The sequence below is a fragment of the Alligator mississippiensis genome, chromosome 6 (assembly GCF_030867095.1).
Source record: "Alligator mississippiensis isolate rAllMis1 chromosome 6, rAllMis1, whole genome shotgun sequence".
Classification (NCBI taxonomy): domain Eukaryota; kingdom Metazoa; phylum Chordata; order Crocodylia; family Alligatoridae; genus Alligator; species Alligator mississippiensis.
The window spans coordinates 92,623,826-92,646,040 of NC_081829.1; the positions used below are offsets into that span (position 1 = coordinate 92,623,826).

The 22,215-nt window shown below is 44.8% G+C and overlaps 2 protein-coding genes across 8 annotated transcripts in view; one reads left to right on the forward strand and one right to left on the reverse strand.

Moving 5' to 3' along the window:
• NRAP (nebulin related anchoring protein) overlaps nucleotides 1-9,533 on the forward strand; it is a 62,521-nt gene extending 52,988 nt beyond the window's left edge. The window contains exons 36-42 of the mRNA XM_019485950.2: nucleotides 1,380-1,484; nucleotides 2,157-2,255; nucleotides 2,346-2,450; nucleotides 5,325-5,432; nucleotides 6,100-6,411; nucleotides 7,199-7,351; nucleotides 9,432-9,533. Coding sequence (XP_019341495.2) covers nucleotides 1,380-1,484; nucleotides 2,157-2,255; nucleotides 2,346-2,450; nucleotides 5,325-5,432; nucleotides 6,100-6,411; nucleotides 7,199-7,351; nucleotides 9,432-9,533 — 984 coding nt within the window. The remainder of the gene's footprint in view (nucleotides 1-1,379; nucleotides 1,485-2,156; nucleotides 2,256-2,345; nucleotides 2,451-5,324; nucleotides 5,433-6,099; nucleotides 6,412-7,198; nucleotides 7,352-9,431) is intronic.
• The window catches only part of HABP2 (hyaluronan binding protein 2), a 137,962-nt gene continuing 117,224 nt past the window's right edge, over nucleotides 1,478-22,215 (reverse strand). For 3 of the 7 annotated variants that reach the window (XM_059730145.1, XM_059730144.1, XM_019485958.2), the window contains 10 exons: nucleotides 20,720-20,827; nucleotides 19,104-19,220; nucleotides 18,640-18,759; nucleotides 17,713-17,884; nucleotides 17,182-17,276; nucleotides 16,084-16,321; nucleotides 14,158-14,300; nucleotides 13,617-13,751; nucleotides 11,862-12,007; nucleotides 9,721-10,857 (listed from right to left, as the gene is read on the reverse strand). In XM_059730145.1, the coding sequence (XP_059586128.1) occupies nucleotides 10,681-10,857; nucleotides 11,862-12,007; nucleotides 13,617-13,751; nucleotides 14,158-14,300; nucleotides 16,084-16,321; nucleotides 17,182-17,276; nucleotides 17,713-17,884; nucleotides 18,640-18,759; nucleotides 19,104-19,220; nucleotides 20,720-20,827 (1,451 nt within the window). In that variant the 3' untranslated portion in view covers nucleotides 9,721-10,680. Of the gene's footprint in view, nucleotides 1,598-8,680; nucleotides 9,492-9,720; nucleotides 10,858-11,861; nucleotides 12,008-13,616; nucleotides 13,752-14,157; nucleotides 14,301-16,083; nucleotides 16,322-17,181; nucleotides 17,277-17,712; nucleotides 17,885-18,639; nucleotides 18,760-19,103; nucleotides 19,221-20,719; nucleotides 20,831-22,215 lie in introns of those variants that run through there. The other 4 variants (XM_019485957.2, XM_019485956.2, XM_059730143.1 and 1 more) reach the window with 4 other exon arrangements.

A 22,215-nucleotide genomic window follows, 5' to 3' on the forward strand; every position in this document is an offset into this window, starting at 1 on the left:
AAAACGAACCATTGGCATGGGGCTTTGCAATGTGGTGGGGGGCGCTATCCATGTCTCTCTGCACCGCTTTGACAGCCCCACAGTCAGGCACAGGTGTTAACAACTAGAGATCACATGGGGAGAAAAACAGGCTTTGTCAGCTTCATATGGGTGGATATTGTGCTGATCAAAGCGCCGTCCTTTGCAGTACAGGAAGATAACATTCCCGTTGTCTTAGCTCTGTGTCCTTACCGGGAAACTGCCATTGAAACTCTTAGTTTGCCTGGTAAGGATTGAGTAAACTATGAATAAGGACCTCAGGATTTGGCTCCGTGTAATTAGAGACGTTGTAAGTCATCCATAGAAAGACTTTACACGGCATGTCACCCAGATTAGTCAAATGCTGTATTGCAAGAATCAAGCACAGTGATTCGCAGCCAGGGTGCTGCCAGATCTTTTGAAGGGTGCTGTCAGATGTTAGGAGATAAGGAGCTCAACTAAGCAGATAAGTGCAGGCTCAGGTTCGTCCCCCATTTTGACTGCCAGGCCCTTCTGCAAGGAGGTAAGCACTGTAATCTGTCAATTAATTTTTGAAATTCGAGGCCACTTATTTCACAAAAGTTACAGAGGAGCTTCTCGGGCCTATTGAAGGGTGCCTCGAAACCACGAAGATAGAGTCACTGATCTAGGATGCTCACTGATGGAGATTCCTGGCCCATCTGCCATCTAGCAGGAATAACATTTTGCAGCTGAAGAGCCTAGATAAGTCTGATCGCTCTGCAGCACTCCTTTGAATGAAATAACCATGATTCCCATCCTACATCTGGGGATTTGTGGTACAGACCATTTAAGTGAATTGGCTAAGGCCCCACAGTGAGTCACAGCCGGTCTGAAACAAAACCCAGGGAGTTGGGTTCACGTCCCCCTTGCTACAGCCACCGGGACTTGTGTTCCCCCATTTGTGTTCCTCCATTTCTCTTGTCTAGTATGAAACTTAGATCACGGCTCTACACAACGTAGGGCAGAATACCGCTGTCATCTCAGAAAGAGGGGTTAATGAGAAAACAAGTGCTGGATAAAATAATTAGTATTCTTGAGTTGAACCTACCTCAGAAAATGATTTTAAAAAGGGCTCTTTTACGCCCAGTACAAACAGGTTATTACTTTCTGCTTTGAGTCATGCTAATTCACATGTGGGGCCTTCTCTTGCAACTTGCATATGATACATTATTTAATTCCTGGTGGAATGAACAAATGCAAACAGTTTGGCTTTATGATGTGATATATGCATGGCAAATGAAAAAGCCGAGGCGCTAATATGAATCAGGGAGCCTTTTTAATAAACCCTAATAGCTGTGGATGCAAAACTGATAAAAGCTAACCAATTTCATTTTTAACAGCATCGCTATAAATCCGACCTGAACTTCATGAAAGGAGTTGGTTGGACGGCTCTGAGATCTCCGCAGATAGAAGCTGTGAAGAAGGCTGGCGAGCTCATCAGCGAGGTACTGATAAATCTTTCATGGGGTAGCACGTCTGTAGGAATTGTTTACCATCAAGGCTCCTCGTTACATGGCACTTACGAGTGTAGCTGATCGTTTCCTTTTGATGCCGGAGCCTGTTTATACAAGGTGTAAGTTACTGAGAAGCGGCACAGGAGATGCAAGTCCACTTGTGACATCCCCTGCATATTTCCTATTCAAAATGAACTGAAACTCTAAAAAAACCCCCAAACCAGGTAGCAATAAATAAATGTAGTCGACGCTGTGATGGAATGCTAAGCAGGTGATCTTGGGTTTTTTAAACTGCATCATGCTTTTAGGCATAACGGTGGCAGTCAAGTCGGATGGTGGATTAGCTCAGTCGGCAGCACTGATTATTTGAGAAAAATTCTGTATCGATCCTAATTACCGTTATTGAAATCTGTTGATACGATCTTTTTAGTGCCAAGTCCGGTTTGCAGAGACATATTTGAACGGGGGGGTGTTCAAATTTTAATGATGACAAGGGGGTTGTCATCATTAAAATAGTGGCTGAAGCTAACGTGAAATCATTTGGATTTTAACGCCATTGTCTCATCACGAGGCTTTTCCTTGTTTGCTTTGTTCTTGCTGTCCCACATATGTAACCCGTCTGCATCCCCACCTAACAGGAGTCTCCTGCTTTTTCACATGCAGACAAGGTACCGCCAGAAGCCAGACAGCCTGAAGTTCACTGCAGTGGTGGACTCACCGGATCTAATCCATGCCAAGCACAGCTACATCCAGTGCAGCGATGTATGTTTTATTTGACTTTAACTGCTGTTAACTTGTCTTTAATGCTGCTCCCAGTTCTCCAGTAACACTAGATACTTTTTGATTTGACAGAGACTGTACAGATCTGGAGACTCTGAAGCACGGCACAGATACACCTTGCCTCCCGACCACCCAGATTTCATAAGAGCCCGTCTGAATGCCCTTCATATCAGTGATGTAAGTGACAGATCCTTTTAAGTTCAGGTGATTGAATTAAGAGAAAACGGGGCAGCGTAACAGGGATCAGATGTGAAAAATCAAGGTTCTCTGGTCAACCCAAATGAAAATGAGAAAAATGGGACTCAAACAACAGGCATAGATCTGTCAGGAGATGGTTTAGCAGACAGTACAATTTTATTGACCAGAGAATGGTTTTTCTCTTCCCTTTCAGAAGTAGTTCTGGTTTCTAGGTCTGCTTATTAGACACATTAGAAACAAATCAGCTTTGGAATAGATGCTGCTGCTCTCTCTTGCAGTCTATTCTTCCTCTTCATAAGGCAGGCTTCAGTCTGTGTAAACCACTTCCCTGATGCACCTGAGTGCACCGCCTAGAAACATGGTCCCCCATCTACTCCCACTCTGCCCAGGCTAAACCTGGAAATGAGGTAGTGCAGAGGCAATCCTGCCCCCGCTTTCTGCCTTCAGTATGCAGGACAGTGCGGAGTGCCAGCAGGATGGCTTAGCCACTTTTTTTCAGAGTTTGGTATATCCAGAACCAGAGCAGTGAATGGGACCGTGCTTCTCCATACTTGTGTCCTGAATCGGTCCTTCAAGCCCTTGGTCATTTCTGTATGAGCAGCTTTATCCATCAAATGATGCTGGTGAAATGGATTGTGTCTAGGGATTATGGGCAGTATCTACCGGAGAATTATTGTGTCCTAATGCCCTGGGTGATTATACAGCCCCTAGCAGGAGAGAAGAGATCCTTAGGTGCGGATTAGTTTGCACGGTGCTTTGGGTTTTTTGCTGTGTGAATGCGAGATGTTGTTTGTTTTATTAATTGAAGCCTTAATAGAGGCAGCTGGGTTAAACTGTAGAAAGCTATCTGGCTGGAAGGCCAATTAAAGAGTTACAGAAGTGCACCCCTTCTTATCTACAATAATTGGGAGGAAGTGCTGCCAATTTGGAAATGTTCTGACTCGGGGCTGAGGAAAAAAGTGAGCTAGATCCACTGCAGCTGGATCAGAATTGCCTTGTCCTGACAAATCACACATTGTCAGGCCTGCATGTAACATTTCTTCTCCAGACACTAATGTGGATCAGTCTGTGTTTGAACTCACACTGCATGGGGATATGGAGATCGTGGGAGTCTCTCATTAAACATCAAATTGTTTGTGGTTTATACCCAGTTGATTCAAGTATTGCAGATAGGAGGCTGTTGAGGCAGGCTGACCTTACAGCGCACAAAAAGGCACGGCTATTTTAAAGCTGTGGAGATAAGTACAAATCCAATGAATATAATGTGTGAGGATGAGGACAAAACTATTCACATTGAGAGAGAGGAGGATGATGCGTGGGGTTCCAAATCAAAGGACCTATATGTCATATAAAGACTCACAGTTTCACAGTAAAAAGCTTTGACAGGTTAGGAAAAAAAAAAGGATGACAGGCAAAGACTGATAGCTGTATCGAGCGGATAGCAAACAGCACAACCTGAGAGTTATTTAATACAAATGGACCACTTCAGGATGTGGGGGAAACACTACAGCTCACCCTGTTCACATTTCATTGGGAGGTTTGTTAGACCCCAGGGTGGTAACGACCCATGGGGACTGTGCTCTGAAGATATTCGAGTAAAAGGAATTGGTGGTCTCAGTCCGGTCCGAGTGGCCTGCACCTAAAAAGGACAGTCCCAGTTTCCACTAGTTAGCATCCTTGTCCGAATCCTTCACAGAGGAGCAAAGAGCCGAGTGGGCATAGAGCAGGGGTGGGCAAAATGTGGCTCGTGGGCCAGATGCGGCCCATCAGGCCATTCTATCCGGCCCGCGGGGCCCCTAAAAAATTTAGAAAATTAATATTTTTCTGCCCCTGGCTGCCTGTCATGCAGCCCTCGATGGCTTTCCAAAACTCAATAAGCGGCCCTCTGCCCAAAATAATTGCCCACCCCTGGCATAGAGGCTGCACCAGGACTACGGCCCCTCTGGATGGCCAGCCATTCGAGTTTGCACCGCTGCTACCCGTGCTGCACCTGTTCTCTCGGTACAGACAGGACTTGAAGCTTCTTCACTTGTCACAAGTATCAAATTCACTTACAAAAAATAAGTCCTATACGAATGTACGTTAGAATCCGAAATAGATGTTGGCACTGTGTTCAGATGGCAGCGTACGTGAGGAAAACTAGACTATCGATTCACAGGGAGCAGGTGAATGAAATCAGAAGAGGTAGAACAAAAGTGCCACCTGAGATTTAAGGGAATCAGATCTAGTCATTATGTAGTTAGTACAGAGGTTCTGACAATAGATTGCATCCACCCTGGAAGCTATCACAAAAATGCCTCTACGTGGAAGACAGCCAGATGTAGAGCACTCTCTGCAACATGAGCATGCACTTCACATCCTCACAGTCGCACCCAATATGTTACAGGCTGTTGTTATACTAGATGAGTTAATGAAACCACGTATGGCACAGGACTGAAACAGAGAAGCTTGAAAAAGCTGCTTACAAAACCTCAAGGCACTGAAACTCTGATGCTGTGAAACCCAAGGCACTGCAAGTGGATGCATCGTAAGACAGAATAAGGGCAATGCAGATGCAATATTGATGTAGCTGATGCCTCATAGTTTCTAATAGAAACTAAATCAAACCAAAGCCAATCCACATGCAAATGCCAAGAGCATCCTGGGGCACGAATGCAAGCAGGAGAGATTTAATCATTATGGTTAGCACAAAAGAAACCGAAGTGCTGTGGAACCTGATCGCAAATCTTTGGAGCCTGTCAGGATGAATCCAGAGTGAAAAGAGCCCCGTAGAATAAAACATTTGTTACTGCAGCTACCAAACTAGGTTTAGGAGACAGGGGAAATGACTGTTGTCTCTTCTTTTTAACACAGAAAATGTATAAAACATCTTCCGAACAAACAAGGGCATTTGGCTACGATTTTAGGTTGGATGCCATCCCATTCCAGACAGCTAAAGCTTCAAGAGACATTGCCAGCGATGTAAGTAAAGTTAAGAAAGGACTAAATAAAAAAGCCCATTAAACCTTGACTTAGAAGCTGGTTCTTGCAGATGAATTTGGGAGAGGTGGGGGGCATATGCTTTTGCAGAACTACCTATGCAGAATTTGGATTCCTGTTAGCAATATGAAGTATTTGACACGTTCAGTTTTGTAGGACATTTTGGGGAAGAAGTATGCTTATAATATAGTACTGTAAATTTGGTGCCCGATTAGTTATAACAGTGGGTTTGGCGAGACTGATTATTAAATGGCTCACCTCTGAACATACAAGAGTATAATAATAAAAAAAATAAGTGATGCAACTTGCATTACTTCAGTCATTTATCAACAAATAATTCAGGGGAGCATATACAGTCCCGGATATAAGGACTGATCTTGAATTAGCTGAGGTGTTGCATTGGATGACTTTGCAGAACTGTTCTTTTTCTATGACAGTTATTGAGGATCTTAATTTCCGGTGGTTAAACATTTGTACTGTAACTAAAGGATTTGTTAAGAAAGACAGAATCACTTGGTCTCCACGTATAGATAAAAGTCTGTGTCTGCGGAAAGAAAGAGCTATTGATAGGGAAGGGTGAAATTTTAACAAAGAGACTCGAAGATTATTTCTCCCTGGAATTTGAACCTCTTTCCCTCGCTCCCTGCAGTTCAGGTACAAAGAAGCCTTCCTGAGGGATAAAGGCCGACAGGTTGGCTTCCGCAGCGTGAACGATGACCCCAAAATGAGACATGGCATCAGGGTGGGAAAGCTCCAGAGCGACACCCAGTACAGGAGGGAGTTTGCCCAAAACAGAGCACAGTTCAAGAGTCACATGAATCAGCCGGGCTTTCTCCACGCTAAGAAAAGTCAGCAGCTGGCCAGCAACATTAACTACAAGCAGCCTCTGCACCAATACACCTGTGATCCTGAGCAGCTGAATGTGAAGCATGCAAAACAGGCGCACAAACTCCAGAGCGATGTAAGTATATTTGATGTCCGGCCAAGACTACCGCATTGCTCCGGCAGTCGTGGAGGTCAGAGAAAGCATGAGATTGAAGAAATGTTGCAAACACTTCCAGTTCAGTGGATTCTTTATTTCACATATGCTAAATAAATGCTTATGTGATGCTCAAATGAGGCACCCTGCCTCTCTGTCAAAGCAGCAGGAGCATGGGATAATAGGAGATGTAGTCCAGCTAGAGAAGGTGTTATACTAAATGAGTTAATGAAACCACATATGGCACAGGATTGAAACAGCCCCCCCCAGGGCAGGGGGTCGGACTCGATGATCTAATAGGTCCCTTCTGACCCGAACATCTATGAAATGTCTTTGAAACTATAAGAAAGAATGGGAGCATTAGCCCTTCAGAGCACCCCACAGGAGGGAAATACATTTGGTAAAGTTACTGTTTGATGGTTATGCATATTGGTGCACTGAAAAGTCTGTAAATTGGCAACTTTTCCATGGAAGTTGCTTTCTTCTGCCTCTTCTACAAAATTCACTAGAGTGAATCATGCCAAAGTTGTAGCCTTAGTGGTGGCTACGCTTGGCAATTTGACTTGTAGACAAGACCCCTCCCAGATTACAATGAAAAGTCACTTTTTCAAGAAGTAGGATCTTTTTTTTTCTGAAACACCATATACTTTCATTTTGGTTCGGATCCCATAGTACTTGATTCATATTGCATCCAAAGACTGAGGGGTGTGACCTAACTAGAGCTACACCAAATAACACTCAGTGCACTCTATATCTGATTTTTTTCCAGGTCAAATACAAGTCGGACCTGAAGTGGATCAAAGGCATTGGCTGGACACCCCCAGGCTCTTACAAGGTGGAAATGGCCAGAAGGGCTGCTGAACTGGCGTACGCTCGGGGAGTTGAACCTCAGGGGGCTTCTGCTCGATATGAACTTGGAGCCGTAAGTGCCCTTCTCACCAAACCTCTGATACAGCACTGTCCCTGAGAAGGGAGTGGGCCGCTCCTTCTGCCTGGTACTGGTGAAAGCTGCCAGACTGAAGTCCTGGGGACTGCAAGGCTACCAAACTGAGCAATGGGGGCAGTTCATGCTTTCCCCAAGCAGCCTTAGGACTGTCTCAGCCCTGATCTAGAAGCAGCCCCAGTAGGGAGGAAAGCAGCATTCACCCCACGCAGTTCAACCTCCTGCAGGGTCCAAGAAGCACCACAGGGAAGGGTTTGATTCTTCTGTAGGATGCAGAGAGGGTTTTTCACCCTCAATCTTTAGATGTCATTAGCTTTAAAGGGATTTTGGGATCCCCAAAGAGAGCAGAAGCACCTTCTGCACAGCTTCCCTGGTTGTCGTCTTCTTCGGTATTAGCTTTTGGTATATGTGGGCTAAATTTTTTTCCAAGCACCAGCCATCAAATATGTAACTGTTGGCACAGTCCTGCCTTAAATGGCCCGCAGTGGGGAGGCATTTTAGTTTGCTTTCTCTGTTAATGGGGAACTTGCACATACCTCAAGCAACTTGGGGGTGGATTCGGCTTCGATCTGCAGAACCACACAGCTCATCCCACTCATTTCCATGGGCAGACCCGTGATAACTCTGGAGATGGATCCCCAGTTGTTAAGGAGGCACATGACTCTACATCCAACTTGTGATAAGTCTCCTTTGCTTCTACTTCTCCTGATGGCATAGGGCGTAAAGCATATTCATTTTAGCAGCACTTCTGACCTCAGCAGAGGGTTATACGGGCATCAGGATAACATTCCTCCTTCTCCAACACGCCTGTGGTTTGAATATCTGTCCAGGACATGGAAAACCTTGGTTGTAGGCCCCTGCCCTGCTTCTTAAATAGCCCAGTGGTTACAGGTTCTTGCCCAGGACCTGTGAGACCTAAATTCTGTGCCCTCAAATAGTCAGGGGAGGTGAACTAAAATGTGGGTTTCTCAGGTATCTCCTGCCCCACATAGCTGCCTTGGCCACGAGGCTGCTGAGCACAATGTAATTTCAATTAAGTACCAATTCCTTCCTACTCATGGTTTTTGGCCAGCTACATTTTGGGGGGTTTATGCAGCATATTTGTATATTCATAGCGAAGCTGAATCCCAATGGGATGTAAATGGAGTTAGATGCTTGTTCAACAGGGACACCTTAGTTGTGTAGGTGCAAAAGGCATTTAGCCACGTATGTAAAATTCAGGCTTACATGAGATGAAGCAGAACATTGCCAGGTGACTTAGACACCTAAAAACTGTGTAGGAATCACACTTAGTAACAGGGAAGGAAATTCTGCTCCATACTACCATGGAAAGTCCTTTATCAGCTACATCAGAAGTCCCCAAGGAATAGACAGCAGTAGCATTATAATTGTTGGACTTGGGTGGAGACTGTTACACCCTTAGTCCAACCCCTTCTCCAGAGCTGCAAAGGTCTGATGCCGACAGCTGCAAGATGGAAACTCTCTCAAGTTTCCTATCCTGGCATATCCCACAGCACCACCTAGCCAGGGTGAATATGCTCTCGGCATGGCCCCCAGCCACTATTAAGCCCTACACTAAGCATCAACCAAATGGTCACGTTAAAAGAAACAAATATGCAAGTACAAATGCAAAGTTTCTCTTTGACAATAAGAAAAATACAGCCCAGCCCAAGACAAATGTAATGCATCTCCAGCTACAAAGTTCATGAGAGAAAGGAATGATAACGGTATTTCACGCATGAAGCAGTGAGCATCGATTGTACGCTATATGTTTTAAGCCGCCCACTCGGGAAGCCTTTGGCAACATCGTCGGTCTAGAATAAGCAGGTTGCTTGGCTGCTGGCTGCTTACAGAAGGGGCTGAGTTAGGAACGGGTCACGTTAGCTGTTTGTACCTATTCATGGGCAATGGTTTGGCCCATGTGCCACAATAATGCATGCTTTGCTTATTTTGTGTCAGACACTTTTTTTTTTAATTAATATTTTTCACAGAACAACCAAACAATGACAGTGACCTCCTTTTCACTGCCTCTTCCTCTTGGTTTGCTTTGGTTTTGCAGGATGAGGCAGAGACAGAAGGATCGCAGCAGCCTGGAGTCAACCCTGATGCTTCAGAGATTCTGCAATTCAAGCGGAGGAAAATGCAGCCAATGAAGAAGTAAAACCGAGGATTCAAATGGAAATGTTTTGATCTTTTAGTTTGCCCTGCAAATTCTCTTGCTTTCTTGAGGAGCACAATAGATGGCATCTAAGATCTGTTTTGTTGTTTTAAACCCCCCCTGACCCTTACCAGTTAATATTGATCTTTATATTTTTGTGTGGATACTTTAAGAGATTTATAACTGAACATATTGTAGTCCGGTATTTATTGATGTTGTGAATGAAATCAGTACTAGATGACTGGCAGGCTCAGCTTTGTACTAAAGATGAATGAACCCTGATTTGTAGAACGTAACACATTTGTATTGAATAAATCAAACAAATCTGTTTCCATAAATGTTGCCTTTGGATATTTGGAGGGTAGTACTTGGTTCACTGCTACCTTTGATTTGAAAAGAGATACACAACAACAGGATTTAAATGCATTTGCAGAGGACAAAGCAGTGGCAGGACAGATGATAGCCCTCATCTACCTGCTTTACCTGGGGCACGTTCAGGTGTCTTTCATGTGCTCAGGCACTGGGCCTGGTGTAGGGTTGTTTGTGCAGTTTTAAGAATAAGTGAGACAAACATTTGATGGCTTAGTTCAGGATGGTCCTGCCTTGAACAAGGTTTGGACTTGATGACCTCCTGAAGTCCCTTCCATCCCTACTTTTCTATGATTCGATGAAGGCAAGGGCTGATGAAAGCTGAAGTTAGCATTGACTAATGGGGTTATACACTTTAATGGACTTTAGAGGAGTTCTGCCTGATTTAGAGAGATCACAGTCTTATATGCAAGTTGTATTCTGTTGTAAATAACTGAAGAAGTTTGTTAGAAATTACTAGGAATAGCTATCGCTGCATTGTGGGGCTGTTTGTGGCATGGGATGTAGAGCCATGAAAAACCTGATGAGGAATCCCAGACAAGAGTGATGTTGCTAAGCTGATCATATTCATGGTTCACATCAAACCTTAAAAACACATACAGGAGCTTCAATTACCGGGTAAATATCCATGCTTTTGCCACGGATCACCATCTTGGATATTTTTGCAAGATCATAAAGTCATTAATAAAGTTCTTCTCTAGCTAACAAAGAGCATGATGAAAAGGAGGAAATACATTTTTTATTTCCTCAAGTTTACCATTAGCCTTCCAGAAGATCTCTCTCAATAGTATGAACTGGACCTGGACTGAATTTTCGACTTAATCCAACTGAGAAATGTTGTCACTCGGGTATAAACTCCTGGTTTTTGTTTTAGCCCACACCGATCACCCCAGCTCACAATGCCATAGATATAGTAGGAACCATCTTGTACACATATAAGAGGTCCGCCAGAATCTCCCTAATGAGGAAAAAAAAATAAAAGACATTACTAGGTTGTCTAATATACAAGAAAATACTGACCAAAAGTAGAATTTCTCTCCAAAACAAAAGAAAACAGATGTCTTTGATGATATTAGTTCTTATGGATAGGCCAAGCACATATTGTTCAGATCCTTAGCAGGTTTACAATACCCTCTGGTTTCAGGTCAAATGACACTGAAATCTGAGTGTCCTGAGGAAGGGCACTCAGATAGAAATAAGGTGTCCAACAGCTCTCCCAACTATAAAGGTAGCCCAGTAAAAGAGATCACAGAAATCCTTCCCTCGCCGAGATCTCACAAACTCTTTTCTTGCAAAATGTTGGCTCATGATGGCAGCAATTTCACACACACAAGATTTCTGCAAGCATAGCCAGCAGTTACCTGGCATCCTAGAATTGGTCGAGATGCAAAACCACTGGGGAGGTTTAGAGTCTGGAGTATGAACAAAAACTAAACAGCTTATTGGTATTCCTTTTAGGCCCATGGTTGGTTTTGTTCCTTTTATTTTGAACACCACAGAGATGCTGAGACATGCATGATGATATGTTGCAATACGGTATGTCTGGAGTTGTTTTAGATATTTTGCTTGAATATTAGATCTCCAGGGGATTATCAAATTAGGAGTTGATGCTCACGGCAAAGAATCCAGTAGATTTGAGAAGAAGGGGGGAGGAAGGGCTGTGTATGATGAGTTAGGTACATTAAGGAAAGCTCTGGCCAAGCACCTGAACTCCTGAACTTTTGCAGCTGGACTTCTAAACTCTCCATAGGTTTCCTTGTTTCTGACAGTGACATAAGTTTTAGGGAATATGTCTCTCTAATCACACTGAAAAAAGAAGGCAGGTGTTGTAATGTGCTGATGGGAGAAGCAGATACATATGTAGTATCCTGCCAAAGCCATTACTTCGTGCAGCCTGACGATTTGCATGATTTAAAACAACAGAGAGAGAAATTAATGTTCAAATGCAAGCAAGGCACAGACCTGACAAGAATCGACTCCTGATCGTTCAAGGTTTCCTGCACAAAACATGCTTTCATCCAGCATGTTGTTATGTGCACTCCGTGCGTTGCACCGCTTCTGAGAAATCAGCTTCACTCGGGCATCCAGAAGCTGATGAGATTCTTCACCTACAGGATGCAGAAAATGAAGATGGTCATCGTTTTCTCCACTCATTTCAATGTGATTTTTTTTTTAAAACACGAGCCTGTTTGGGAACGAAGTCTGGAACAGTCTCAGAAAAAAGAACGATCGTCTGAACTCATAATTCAGTTCATGTTTGAGCCGGTAGCTTCAGGCACTGAAGTCAGTTAGAAAGTTACCCAATTATGGGCAGAGCAAGATTTACAGGACCTTGGTTCCTAGCACATACCTATGTGTTACTAATAGCATCCTCTGGCCCAGTTTTCAAGACACTGATCACCTCTAAGTCCCATTGACTTCAGTGTGACTTACAGGTACTCGGCACTTCTGAAAAAATCAGGCTACTAGAGGTTTCAAGGAGGTTGAAAAGGGAATTAAAATCAGTTCACATTTAAAGGAGATGATTCATCGCTAGGAATCTAAAGACATGACATAGCATCGAAAGGTGGCAGCCACTATTTCAAAGCACTACGCCTGCAGATAATTAAAGGTACTTGAAGTGGTTTGTACGTTTGCGTCTACACAAGTTACAGGAAGCGTTCCATTTCCTCACTGATTTCCCCAATGCTGATAATAACTATGCAGAGACAGAAGACATCCAGGTTTGAACATATATAGGACTATTGATTTATTTATTACATATAGCCCTCTCTTTCACATTTTTTAGGAGCTCCTCGATATTCGGAGTCTTTTCTACAAATGCTTGTTAAGCTCTGCCGGCTAATTCTGAAAACAGGGATGCAGCTGCCTTGCGTTGATTTTAATGGGAATCACATCAGAAGGTCAAAATCGTCCTTATGAGTCATATCCGACTGCATCAACCAAAAAAACACTGGGATTCTTAATATATCCTGACTGCCACATTTTCCTTCTGCAGCTTTCCAGTAGCAAGTCAATCGGAGAAAGTGAATTGTTCAGAATATTGCCATTATTTTTAAATTTTTTTAAGCATCGTTATTTCTCCCTGCAGGATTTAACATTTCCAAGAAAGAATTTGGGTAGAGCTAGTTGAATTGGAAAAGGCTTGGTGTGTCGTTTTAACAAAGTAACTAGAGATTCCAGATGTGGCCAGTCCAAAGCTTATCTGACTCATTAGGCTGGACTGGCCACATCTGGAATCTCTAGTTACTTCGTTAAAACGACACACCAAGCCTTTTCCAATTCAAGTAGCTCTACCCAAATGCGTTCTTGGAAATGTTAAATCCTGCAGGAAATTTTGCAGTATTTCCTGGAAAGCTGCAGTATTTCTGGTTGAGACTAGAAATGCAGCAGCTACAGTACAGCCTCTCAAATGGTACCTTCTGCTTCTGTATCAGCACAAATCCAAACCATGGAGTGGGCAGGAGGCAAACAAGTTAAGGGAGATTTCCAGACTTGCTGTGAAAAGCTTGGGTCCTAGATAGAGGCTCAAGTTCTTTAAATAGAGGTTAAAATAAATGATTATTTTATCTAACCAGGTCTGCACATCCTTAGCTTTTAGTTAAGTTTGTTTGTACTAGGTCTATACTTGGATCCAGGCAATTACCAAGCAAATCCACTAATAGAGTTATTGACACCACTACAACCGAGGTCAGCTAACTAGCAAATACCACTCACCAGTTTCAGTTTCTCCCCAACCTGAGATGTGGCATTCAGTCCCATCAGGAAACTGAGAATCTGGTAAACACACTGTTTTCACGTACTTTGTCTCCAGAGCACAATGGCCATCAAAGGGCTTCAATTTAAGCAGCGCTGTTTATAGGATAAAGCATGACTCTCTGTTAATTGTAATCCTCTTTCATCTTTGTCAGGCTACAGAGCATGGACATGAAGTGTGAAAATGCCTGAAAAGCACTATTTGTACCTGCTGATGGATTCTGCCCTATTTTATAATGCGTCTGCTTCTTCATGTCTCATGTTTTAATGCTCCTGTGAACCCAGGAAGTCTATACCCAGTTATGAACTGACTTAAATTTTTGTATAAACCCTGTTCTCACCCTGGTGAAATCTGCTGACCTCCGTGGGAGGAAGATCAACTGATGAGTGAAGTGTAGCTATAAAATCCCTCCCCTTGATTTGAATGAGGGGAATAGGTTCTTTCTTGCTACACCCCCAGAAAAGTATTTGCTATGCAATCTGTAAAGCAGTAGGAATTTACCAATATCATTGATTGGGATGTCATCAACATCTCTGTACAATGGATACCTAATTATCTTCTCCACGTTAAATTTTTGTTCATGGTATTCGCTTCTCTTAAGGTCTTGCTTCCCAAGGAACACTTGCAGGTTTTCTTCTTTTATTCTATGAAGAAAGTTCAGCAGATCACATACGGAAATAGTCTATGCCTGGCCCACGGCTGGAGCACAAGCAGTCGAGTGCTATGCTAGTCATGCACAACAGAATGGCATATGGTAATTTAGTAGGACTCCAAGATTTCTTGCACCCAGCAGGCATGAACTTGCAAGGAAAATAAATCTAATACACATTATTGAAAGCTAACTGCTATTTAGACAACCTAACGAGTTCTTCTACGGCTCTAAAGTCCCTCTTGCTCGTGCCGTGCATCACTCTGGATTCCTCGGCATTTTCTTTGCTCTTCTGAAATCCCTTTCTTTCAGACGCAACAAAACCTTTGCAGTCTCCCTTTAGCAGCCGTTGAAAATTGACGGAGAAAGACACTCTTATTAAGTTATTGTATTAAGGTTCTTATTAAGTTACTTATTAAGGTTCAAGTCAATTCTAGTGCTTGATACAGACAAACGCCTCCAAAAATGAACTACTTTCTGCAAGCTGACTGCATGTGGGAAGAGGATGGAGAGAACTGTACAGTTAACACCTTGCTTCAAGAGCTCTCAGTACGTCCTTAGAGTGTGTCCTTAACCTCTTGCACTTAGCTGGTCACTAGCATCTGGTTTTAATTAAAATCTCCACTTGGCTGTGTGGAAAAGAAGGGCAAAGCATGCAGAATCAGAATCCTCCTAAATTTAATCCAATTTTAGAAGAATTGTAACTCATGCATCGGATCTAGATATGGAATTTACCAATGTAGAAACATATACCGGTTTTCCCCCTCTCTCTCCTTCACGTACAGTCCCGTCTAGAAGGTGCTGAATACATGGTATAGCCTTCGTTACACTTAGCCTGTGTTTGATCAGGAGGTGAAATCAAATCATGTTTGAATATATGCAACAAAAGTGTCAAAGGCAACCAGATTTCTTTTAAGGAGTTGTGAGAGCCAAGGTATACTAGGAGGGAAGCAGACAAAATGATTTCACAGGTGACTTTACCTAAATTTTCTATTATTTTATGAAGATGCCTGTACCCCTTCATTTTGCATTCTCTGAAAACCCTCATAATAAACCCTGAAGAAATTGTTAGATATTATGGGCCAGATCTTCAGCTGAGGCAAAAATCATGTCTCTCCACTGAAGTTAGTGCTGTTTACACCAAGTGAGGAGCTGGCTCAATATTTCTATAATACTACCAGTGCTGTTCAGGAAACAGAATGTCTCTCTTGCAGGAAATGCAAATCTTTTGACATCTATTTGCATTTCAGAAATGGGATTAAAAACTGAACCAACCAGCATGTTCAAAGCATGGAAAGTATCCCATGAAAAATATCCCACTGGAAATGTGAAAATGATGGATTTTAACATTGTCAACTGAAATCAAATCCCACTCACTTTAGTAGACTATATTCTGTTGTGTACAACACGGACCTTTTCCCTCTAAAAAGCCCCAAGCTGCTGGAAATTGGGGTGCATATCATGAGTAACAAAATATGGTAATGTTCTGCATTGTAAGACCCTGGGGGGCCGGCGGGGTGGGGAGAAGGGGATGAGTGGCCCACAAGGAGCTGTGCAAAGAGCACATCGGGCTCCCTAGCGGCTGGTACTCAGTCACTCGGATCTTTTTTCCTTCGTTCTGCCATTCAAAAACAAGATGTATATAATATTCCAGGGTGTGTTGTATGTGAGCAAATATGGTATCTTGGCCAAAAAACCTGGACTGTCACGAATCACTGCTCTTTGATTTTTTCAACTCTATTCCCAGCTACTTAACTGGGCCTGGGATAGGCACTTACTGAACACAATGTCCTGCTGTGAGGACCCAGCATGGCTCAATGAGAACTCCTCCACAGAAGTGTCCCTTAGGCTCGAAGGCGCTCAATGAATACTTCCTCTGTAGGGATGCCATCCAGGGATGTTTGCCAGGAGTAGACTTGGTCCCTCCATAGATCCTCTTGAACGATCTCACAGTCCCTGGCTGTCCACATGTTTTAGGTGGCTCAGTAGGGTTGACTGTTGTCGTTGGCTCCTCTTCTGCAGCACAGGGGGGAGATAGGTGATGCGTGGTCTATGTTAGTTATCACAGGAAGGGATAAAATGCTGGGTTTTGAACATCTGGCACAGTTGCTGGACTGGGAATGGAAATGGGGGATGTGCCAGTGCAAAATGGTTCCATTGAGCTGCCAATAACCCATCATTCCAGGTTAGACAAGGCTGCCATCTTTTGCCCTGAGCAGTAAGCATCTCAGATACAGTTCATTTGGCTGCCTTCTCTGTGCAACATGCAGGGAAGGCACTATATCAGTCATAGGTTCTTGGGCAGACCTTATAGAAGGGGTGTTTAAAAATATCTTGTTAGTGGCACTACAGTTTTCTGGCTTGCCTCCTAGAAGCAAGTGCCTGGCAGACTGGCAGGAGTCAGGGCAGCAAGCAGGCTAAATTTCCCTGTGCTGGCCCTGGCCTAACTGTGCTAACAGATGACCCTAGTTGCCTGCATGGAGAGGCTCCTGAGACCAACCCACACCTCTGCCTTTCACCGGCCAGCTGCAGGGGCATGGCCCGCATCCCAGCTACAGTTGCCAGCTCCACTCACCCATACCTAGTGACTCCAGTCTGGATCCCTGCATGACCTCCCCTAGTTTCTGGTTATAATCAGGATGACCATGTATGTGCAGGTCCCTTATAGACCTTGGCCTCCTGACCTGCCTGCTCCTGATCTCCTGACTCTGGCTGGGACCCTTGCTTTCTGCCCTTGTCTGTCCCTGATTCCCTGAGCTGTGACTCTCTGGGATCAAGCCCCGACTGCCCATGTCCCAGTCACACCCTTGACACACTTCATAGTACTACCTAGTAGTCTGGACTAGGTGCACATATAGTGACATTCTTTTCTCTACCTGTTTCTGAGCAGGGTGAAATGTCACAGAAATCCCACTTCACTTTGTTCCCGGATTGGACAAAGCACCAGGGTTTTTCATCACCATCTGGATTCCTGAAGGGAACAGTTTCCAACATCCTCTAATCAGAGTTGGGAAGTCTTCAAGAGGTTGGTCTAATAGTTGAAAACTAAAGGGTGCACAACAGCATGGCTAAAAAGACTAACTAAAGGTTTAAGGTTCCAGAAATGTTACTTCATTTTTAACAAGCAACACCCCTGGGCAGATTGAATAAAGTGTCTTCCTGCCACCTTTCCATCCCCAGCCCTTGGGGATGACCATTGACCGGTTTTGTGCTCCTGCTAGTCCAAGATGACCTATTAGAGGGATGTCTACACAATGGTCTTAACAGAGGCAGGTAGCAGAGAGTAGGTTTATATCGCCTGGGAATTTCCTTCCCCCCCAAATCACTTGAGTGGCTTTCTTTGGCTTGACTTCTTTACATTAATTGAGAGAGACCTCTGTGTACATAGCAGTAGATTAGGAGATTACCTGCAGAAGTTATGGTCACCAATGCCATAATTGTCAGCATTCTCTATAAATGCAATGAACTTATCACCCAAGAGAAGGTGAGAAGTCCAATGAAGACACATCTTCCCATTTATCAGCTGATTAACTCTCCCTCTGTATTGGTAGCCGTCCTGTTCATAACAATCATCTGGTCCTATGGAAAGAGGATGCTGATATGAAGCAGTCTGGAAGTAAGGGCTGAAAGCTAATGAAGGAGTGAAGCTGGCCATGTTGAGTGCTCATTAAAAAGACTGGCTCTGCAGGTTTGGCCTGAGGTTTATACAGACCTCTACTGTGTGCACAGTAAGAGATTGCATTTTCCACCTTCCCTTCCCTTACAAGTGTGAGCCCATGCACTCCCACTCACTCACTTTTTTCTACATGTGGGAGATTGCTGAAGCAATGTTTAGATAGCATCAGCCAAGGGAGCCCTTTGGAAGGACCACCCAACATAGGTGACTGGTGCCTCCTGAGTCTGGGAGGGCACCAGATTGCTGATCGGAGGGGTGGGGGGTCCTCCAGTGGCCGATTGCCAACTGGGGGACGGTCCAACGGGGGGGGGGGGGGGGGGGGCTTGAAACTGGAAGTGCACTTCTGCTGGCACTTCTAGTTTTGTGGCTGGCGCTTCCAGGGGGTGCATGGCCGATCTCAGGGGGTGCACATGTACTTGCATGCACCCCCTATGCTTTGCCAATGCCACCCAACCTCAGGGAGGATCCTTTGTGACTGCATACACCAGCTTCTTGCACTGAAACCCACCCTGAGCATATGAGTACTCCAGCTACATACTTGGGCCCTTGTGTAAGAACTGGTTAGGGGATCTCTTGTAGGACTGGGCGTTGCTTTGGAAAGCTATAGGTGGAGAGTCACCCTTCCCCTGGAAGGAGGGAGAGCCAAGTTCTTACATACCTATTTCACAGAATCTCCCTCTGAAGGGCTTGACACACTGGCAAGTAGATTTTGATCTTAACCTGTGCCGTACACAGGTGCCTCCATTTTGACATGGGTTTGGGGTGCATTGTAATGATGCTATAAATGTTTCAAAACACAAAAAGACCCACTGTTATTCTGCTAGGAGTTGGCCAACTGTACGAATGTTTGAAGGTTTTGAACATGGCCCATCATCATTTTTGCAAGCAGGGATAGCATATCAGACCCATCAGATCCTTAGACACAGAAGGAAGAACCTCTAGACCTTGACCTAGGCTGGGAGTGGTAGGAGACTCCTCCTTGTACACATACTTCCCAAGGGATCCGCTGGCTTCCAGTTGGACACTGGGTGGAGATGGAGAGGTCACCTGTCAGGGCTGAGCATGTAGTGTAGTCCCCAGGCCCAGCTATGGCTCATGCAAATGAAGAGAAACTTTTCTCACCTCTGCGGCAGTTGGGTGCCTTGTAGGGATGGATACAACTGCACCGAAAATAAGGTGGAGTTAGTGTGACAAGGCAGTCTCCTCTGTGACAGCTGTGTTGTTGGCACGTGTTCAGCACTGTGGTGGTCAAATAAGACAGAAACTTGAGTTAATCTGCAGACATGCATGTGTGTGTCACACAGGAGCTGAGTCCTATGGATGCCATAGAGAGACAAGCTTCCCATGGACTTTCTAATGCCACTTTTGGCTATGGTGATGGAAGAACCCAAACAGAAATGTTAACCTTTAACCTCTCCACTGGAGAGTTTCACAAACATGGGATTCCTTCAGGAATTTGTCCACACTCTTCTGCAAAAGATCACACTTTGGTGTGTACCTCAACATGCGCACACAGAAAAAAATGGAAGAGGTACCGCCACTTACTTGATTCCCAATGGGACGATTTGGAGAATCCACCTACGTACAACATGCTAATGAAGTTTGGGACATTGTGCTCGCTGCGTGCTTATTCACTTAAGGTGGTCTGCACTGTTTTCTTGCTAAGGAGTTAAAAAACCAGCACTTCCATATCTAAGCTGGGCAAGCCAGCTTGCTGACAGCTGAGTAGGACTGTGCGGGCGACACAACAGAAACACTAAGAAAAGTGGTCACGACACACACTCTACTTAGAACAAATGTGTTTGCAAGGAGAGAACTGAAAATCCCCCAAAAGGAGGAGAACAGAAGGGAAGGATATCAGAGCAAGGGCCGGGGGGCTCAGGGGAATAAAGGCACCATAATTCTGTCCAGAGGGAGGAATTTGTTGGGTGTAGGACCAGCCAAGGTTAAAAGGAGTTGGTTTCAGGAGACAGAGAGTCCATAATTCAGCAGAGACAATCCTAGAGAACTTCAACCATCTTCCCAACAAAAACTCAACTGTGGTGGGGAAGGAAGCAGGGAATGGTGTTTTCACCTGGTCTACATAGAGAATAGCTATGGCAAAAACCTCCAGGAAGCCTAAGTGTTTCATGCTATGGCTATCGCATATGTTCACAGAAGCAAAGAGTAACCCCACAATGCCTATAGGGTTGGAGCTTGGGGAAAGGAGATACCCCTGCTTCTGGGATGTTGCAGGGCAGTCCAAACTAGATGGATTGTGAGGTCCCTCAAGGGGGAACAGGGAGATATTCCTCAGCCAGGAAGTTTGCCAGCAGTGTCCAGGAAAAGGCAGGGCTGAATCTTGCTCAGGCCAAAGAAGTTTAAAGTGTACAAGTCCAGTTTGTGGGGAGGCAAAAGCAAAGAGAAGATCTAGAAGGAGTTCAACATGCACACCCAACATCTGTGCTCAGATGAACACACAAAGGCAGAGGAAGTACATGGCTAGAGACCCAGAGCACCTCCATAGGGCTGACCTGGCTAACGGGTGCCGGTTGTGCACACCTTGATTGTTTTCTTTCCTGGAGGCCTTGCTCCAGGACTACACATGGGATTGGACTGTAAAATTGAAGGCCAGTGCATGTGGCTGTACTGCAATACCCTACCCTGGACGGCAGTAAGCAACATGTTGTGTGAAGCACCATGCACATTTACAGTGCTATATACAGAACAACAATAACACTGGGAAAAAAAGCACTTACCTGAATTACATGTAGTCCCGGTATATGGCTTGGGGCAGGTGCATGTGAAGTTATCTCTGTGCCTTTCACACACCCCATTATTTTTGCAAGGGTTGGATGAGCAGGGATCTACTGGGGCAAAGACAGAGGCTGTTTCTTTACAACTTCTCCATCCCCTTAATAGTTACACGCTCTTATATTGAGTTCTCCCAAGGGTTGTAGCTCGACATTGCCTTATCCTGCTCATGTATTTAGATGACAACTTCTGGACCGTGTTTTCCTGACACGCTAGCTCGGGTCAATTTTCCCCCAGAATATGACCCTGCTCTGCACTGGAGAGGTGGCCCCTTCCAGGGTCATCCTCTTAGCACAGCAGTGTACCTAACAGCGCCAGGCTCAGCTCTGCAGTGCTTGTGCAACCTACAGGGGAGTGTGTCACACATCTCCCCTTGTCCCCATGCACAAAGGCAGGAGTTGTTACAGCCCCCCCCGCCCCATCCCAAGGCCTTGCTTTTTCAGATCCAGCCACCCCAGTGCTGCTTGTTTTTAGCCCAGAAATATGCTGTTTTTCCCCCTGCTGTGTTGGTTCCAACTTGCTGGGGCAATATTGCCATGCTAATCAATGAGGAAGCAGTGGGAAGATTGCCTGGCTAAGGGCTACCAGGTCAGATATTTTGGCAACAGAGATGGCCAAGAGATGGGCCCAGAGATCAAGGACTCTACTGAAGCAGGGAGGTGTTTGGATTTGGGGTTTTGCCCCACTTCTTCCAGGAGCAACCTAGCAGTTAGTCTCCTGCAGAGCTTGGCTAGTCTTAACACTCATCATCAGTTCCACCATGGCAGTAGCTCCTAGAAATCCCCACCAGGATTGGGACCCTGAATCAACCTGTTCTTACTTAAATTGCAAGGTATAAAAAGTGAGATGCAGGTATGTGCCAGGCCTGCATGCAGCGTGCCAGGAAGCCAACGAGCAAAGGAGGCGAGAAGTCACCTTTCTGTCCCTGATCCTAGGGAGAGCTGGGGACTGTTTAGGCCCTGGGTCTAGCCCAGAGTTGTGGCCTTGGCCTCAGTGCTTCCCTAAACTACATCTGATGGTTATGAGTCCTAAGGAGCCATCAGCCAGCAAGGGGTCACTTTTGGATGGGTTGCTCAAGCTATGCCCTTCTCTGCCACAGGCAACCTAGGCAAGGCACAAAGCAGGCAAAACCAGTGCACATCACCCAAATTCCCTATATACCAGGGGAACCCCCTACAGCTTCATTCAACCTTTTGGGTGACCAGTGATGCCCAAGATCTGATCCATGGTATTTTCCTGCTGTTGAACTGAGTATCTGTTCAATCTTTGGGTTCCACGCATCGATGCAGAACGTGCATGGCACAAAAGCAGCTAGTGCATCTTACAGCACGTAGAGAAAAAAATACTCCTGTGTTTTTTTGTAGCAGCCATCAGAAATGTTCTGCAGAATTGGAATCTATTCTGCGAAACCCAGAGAGCAAACACAGGCTCCTTCCACAAG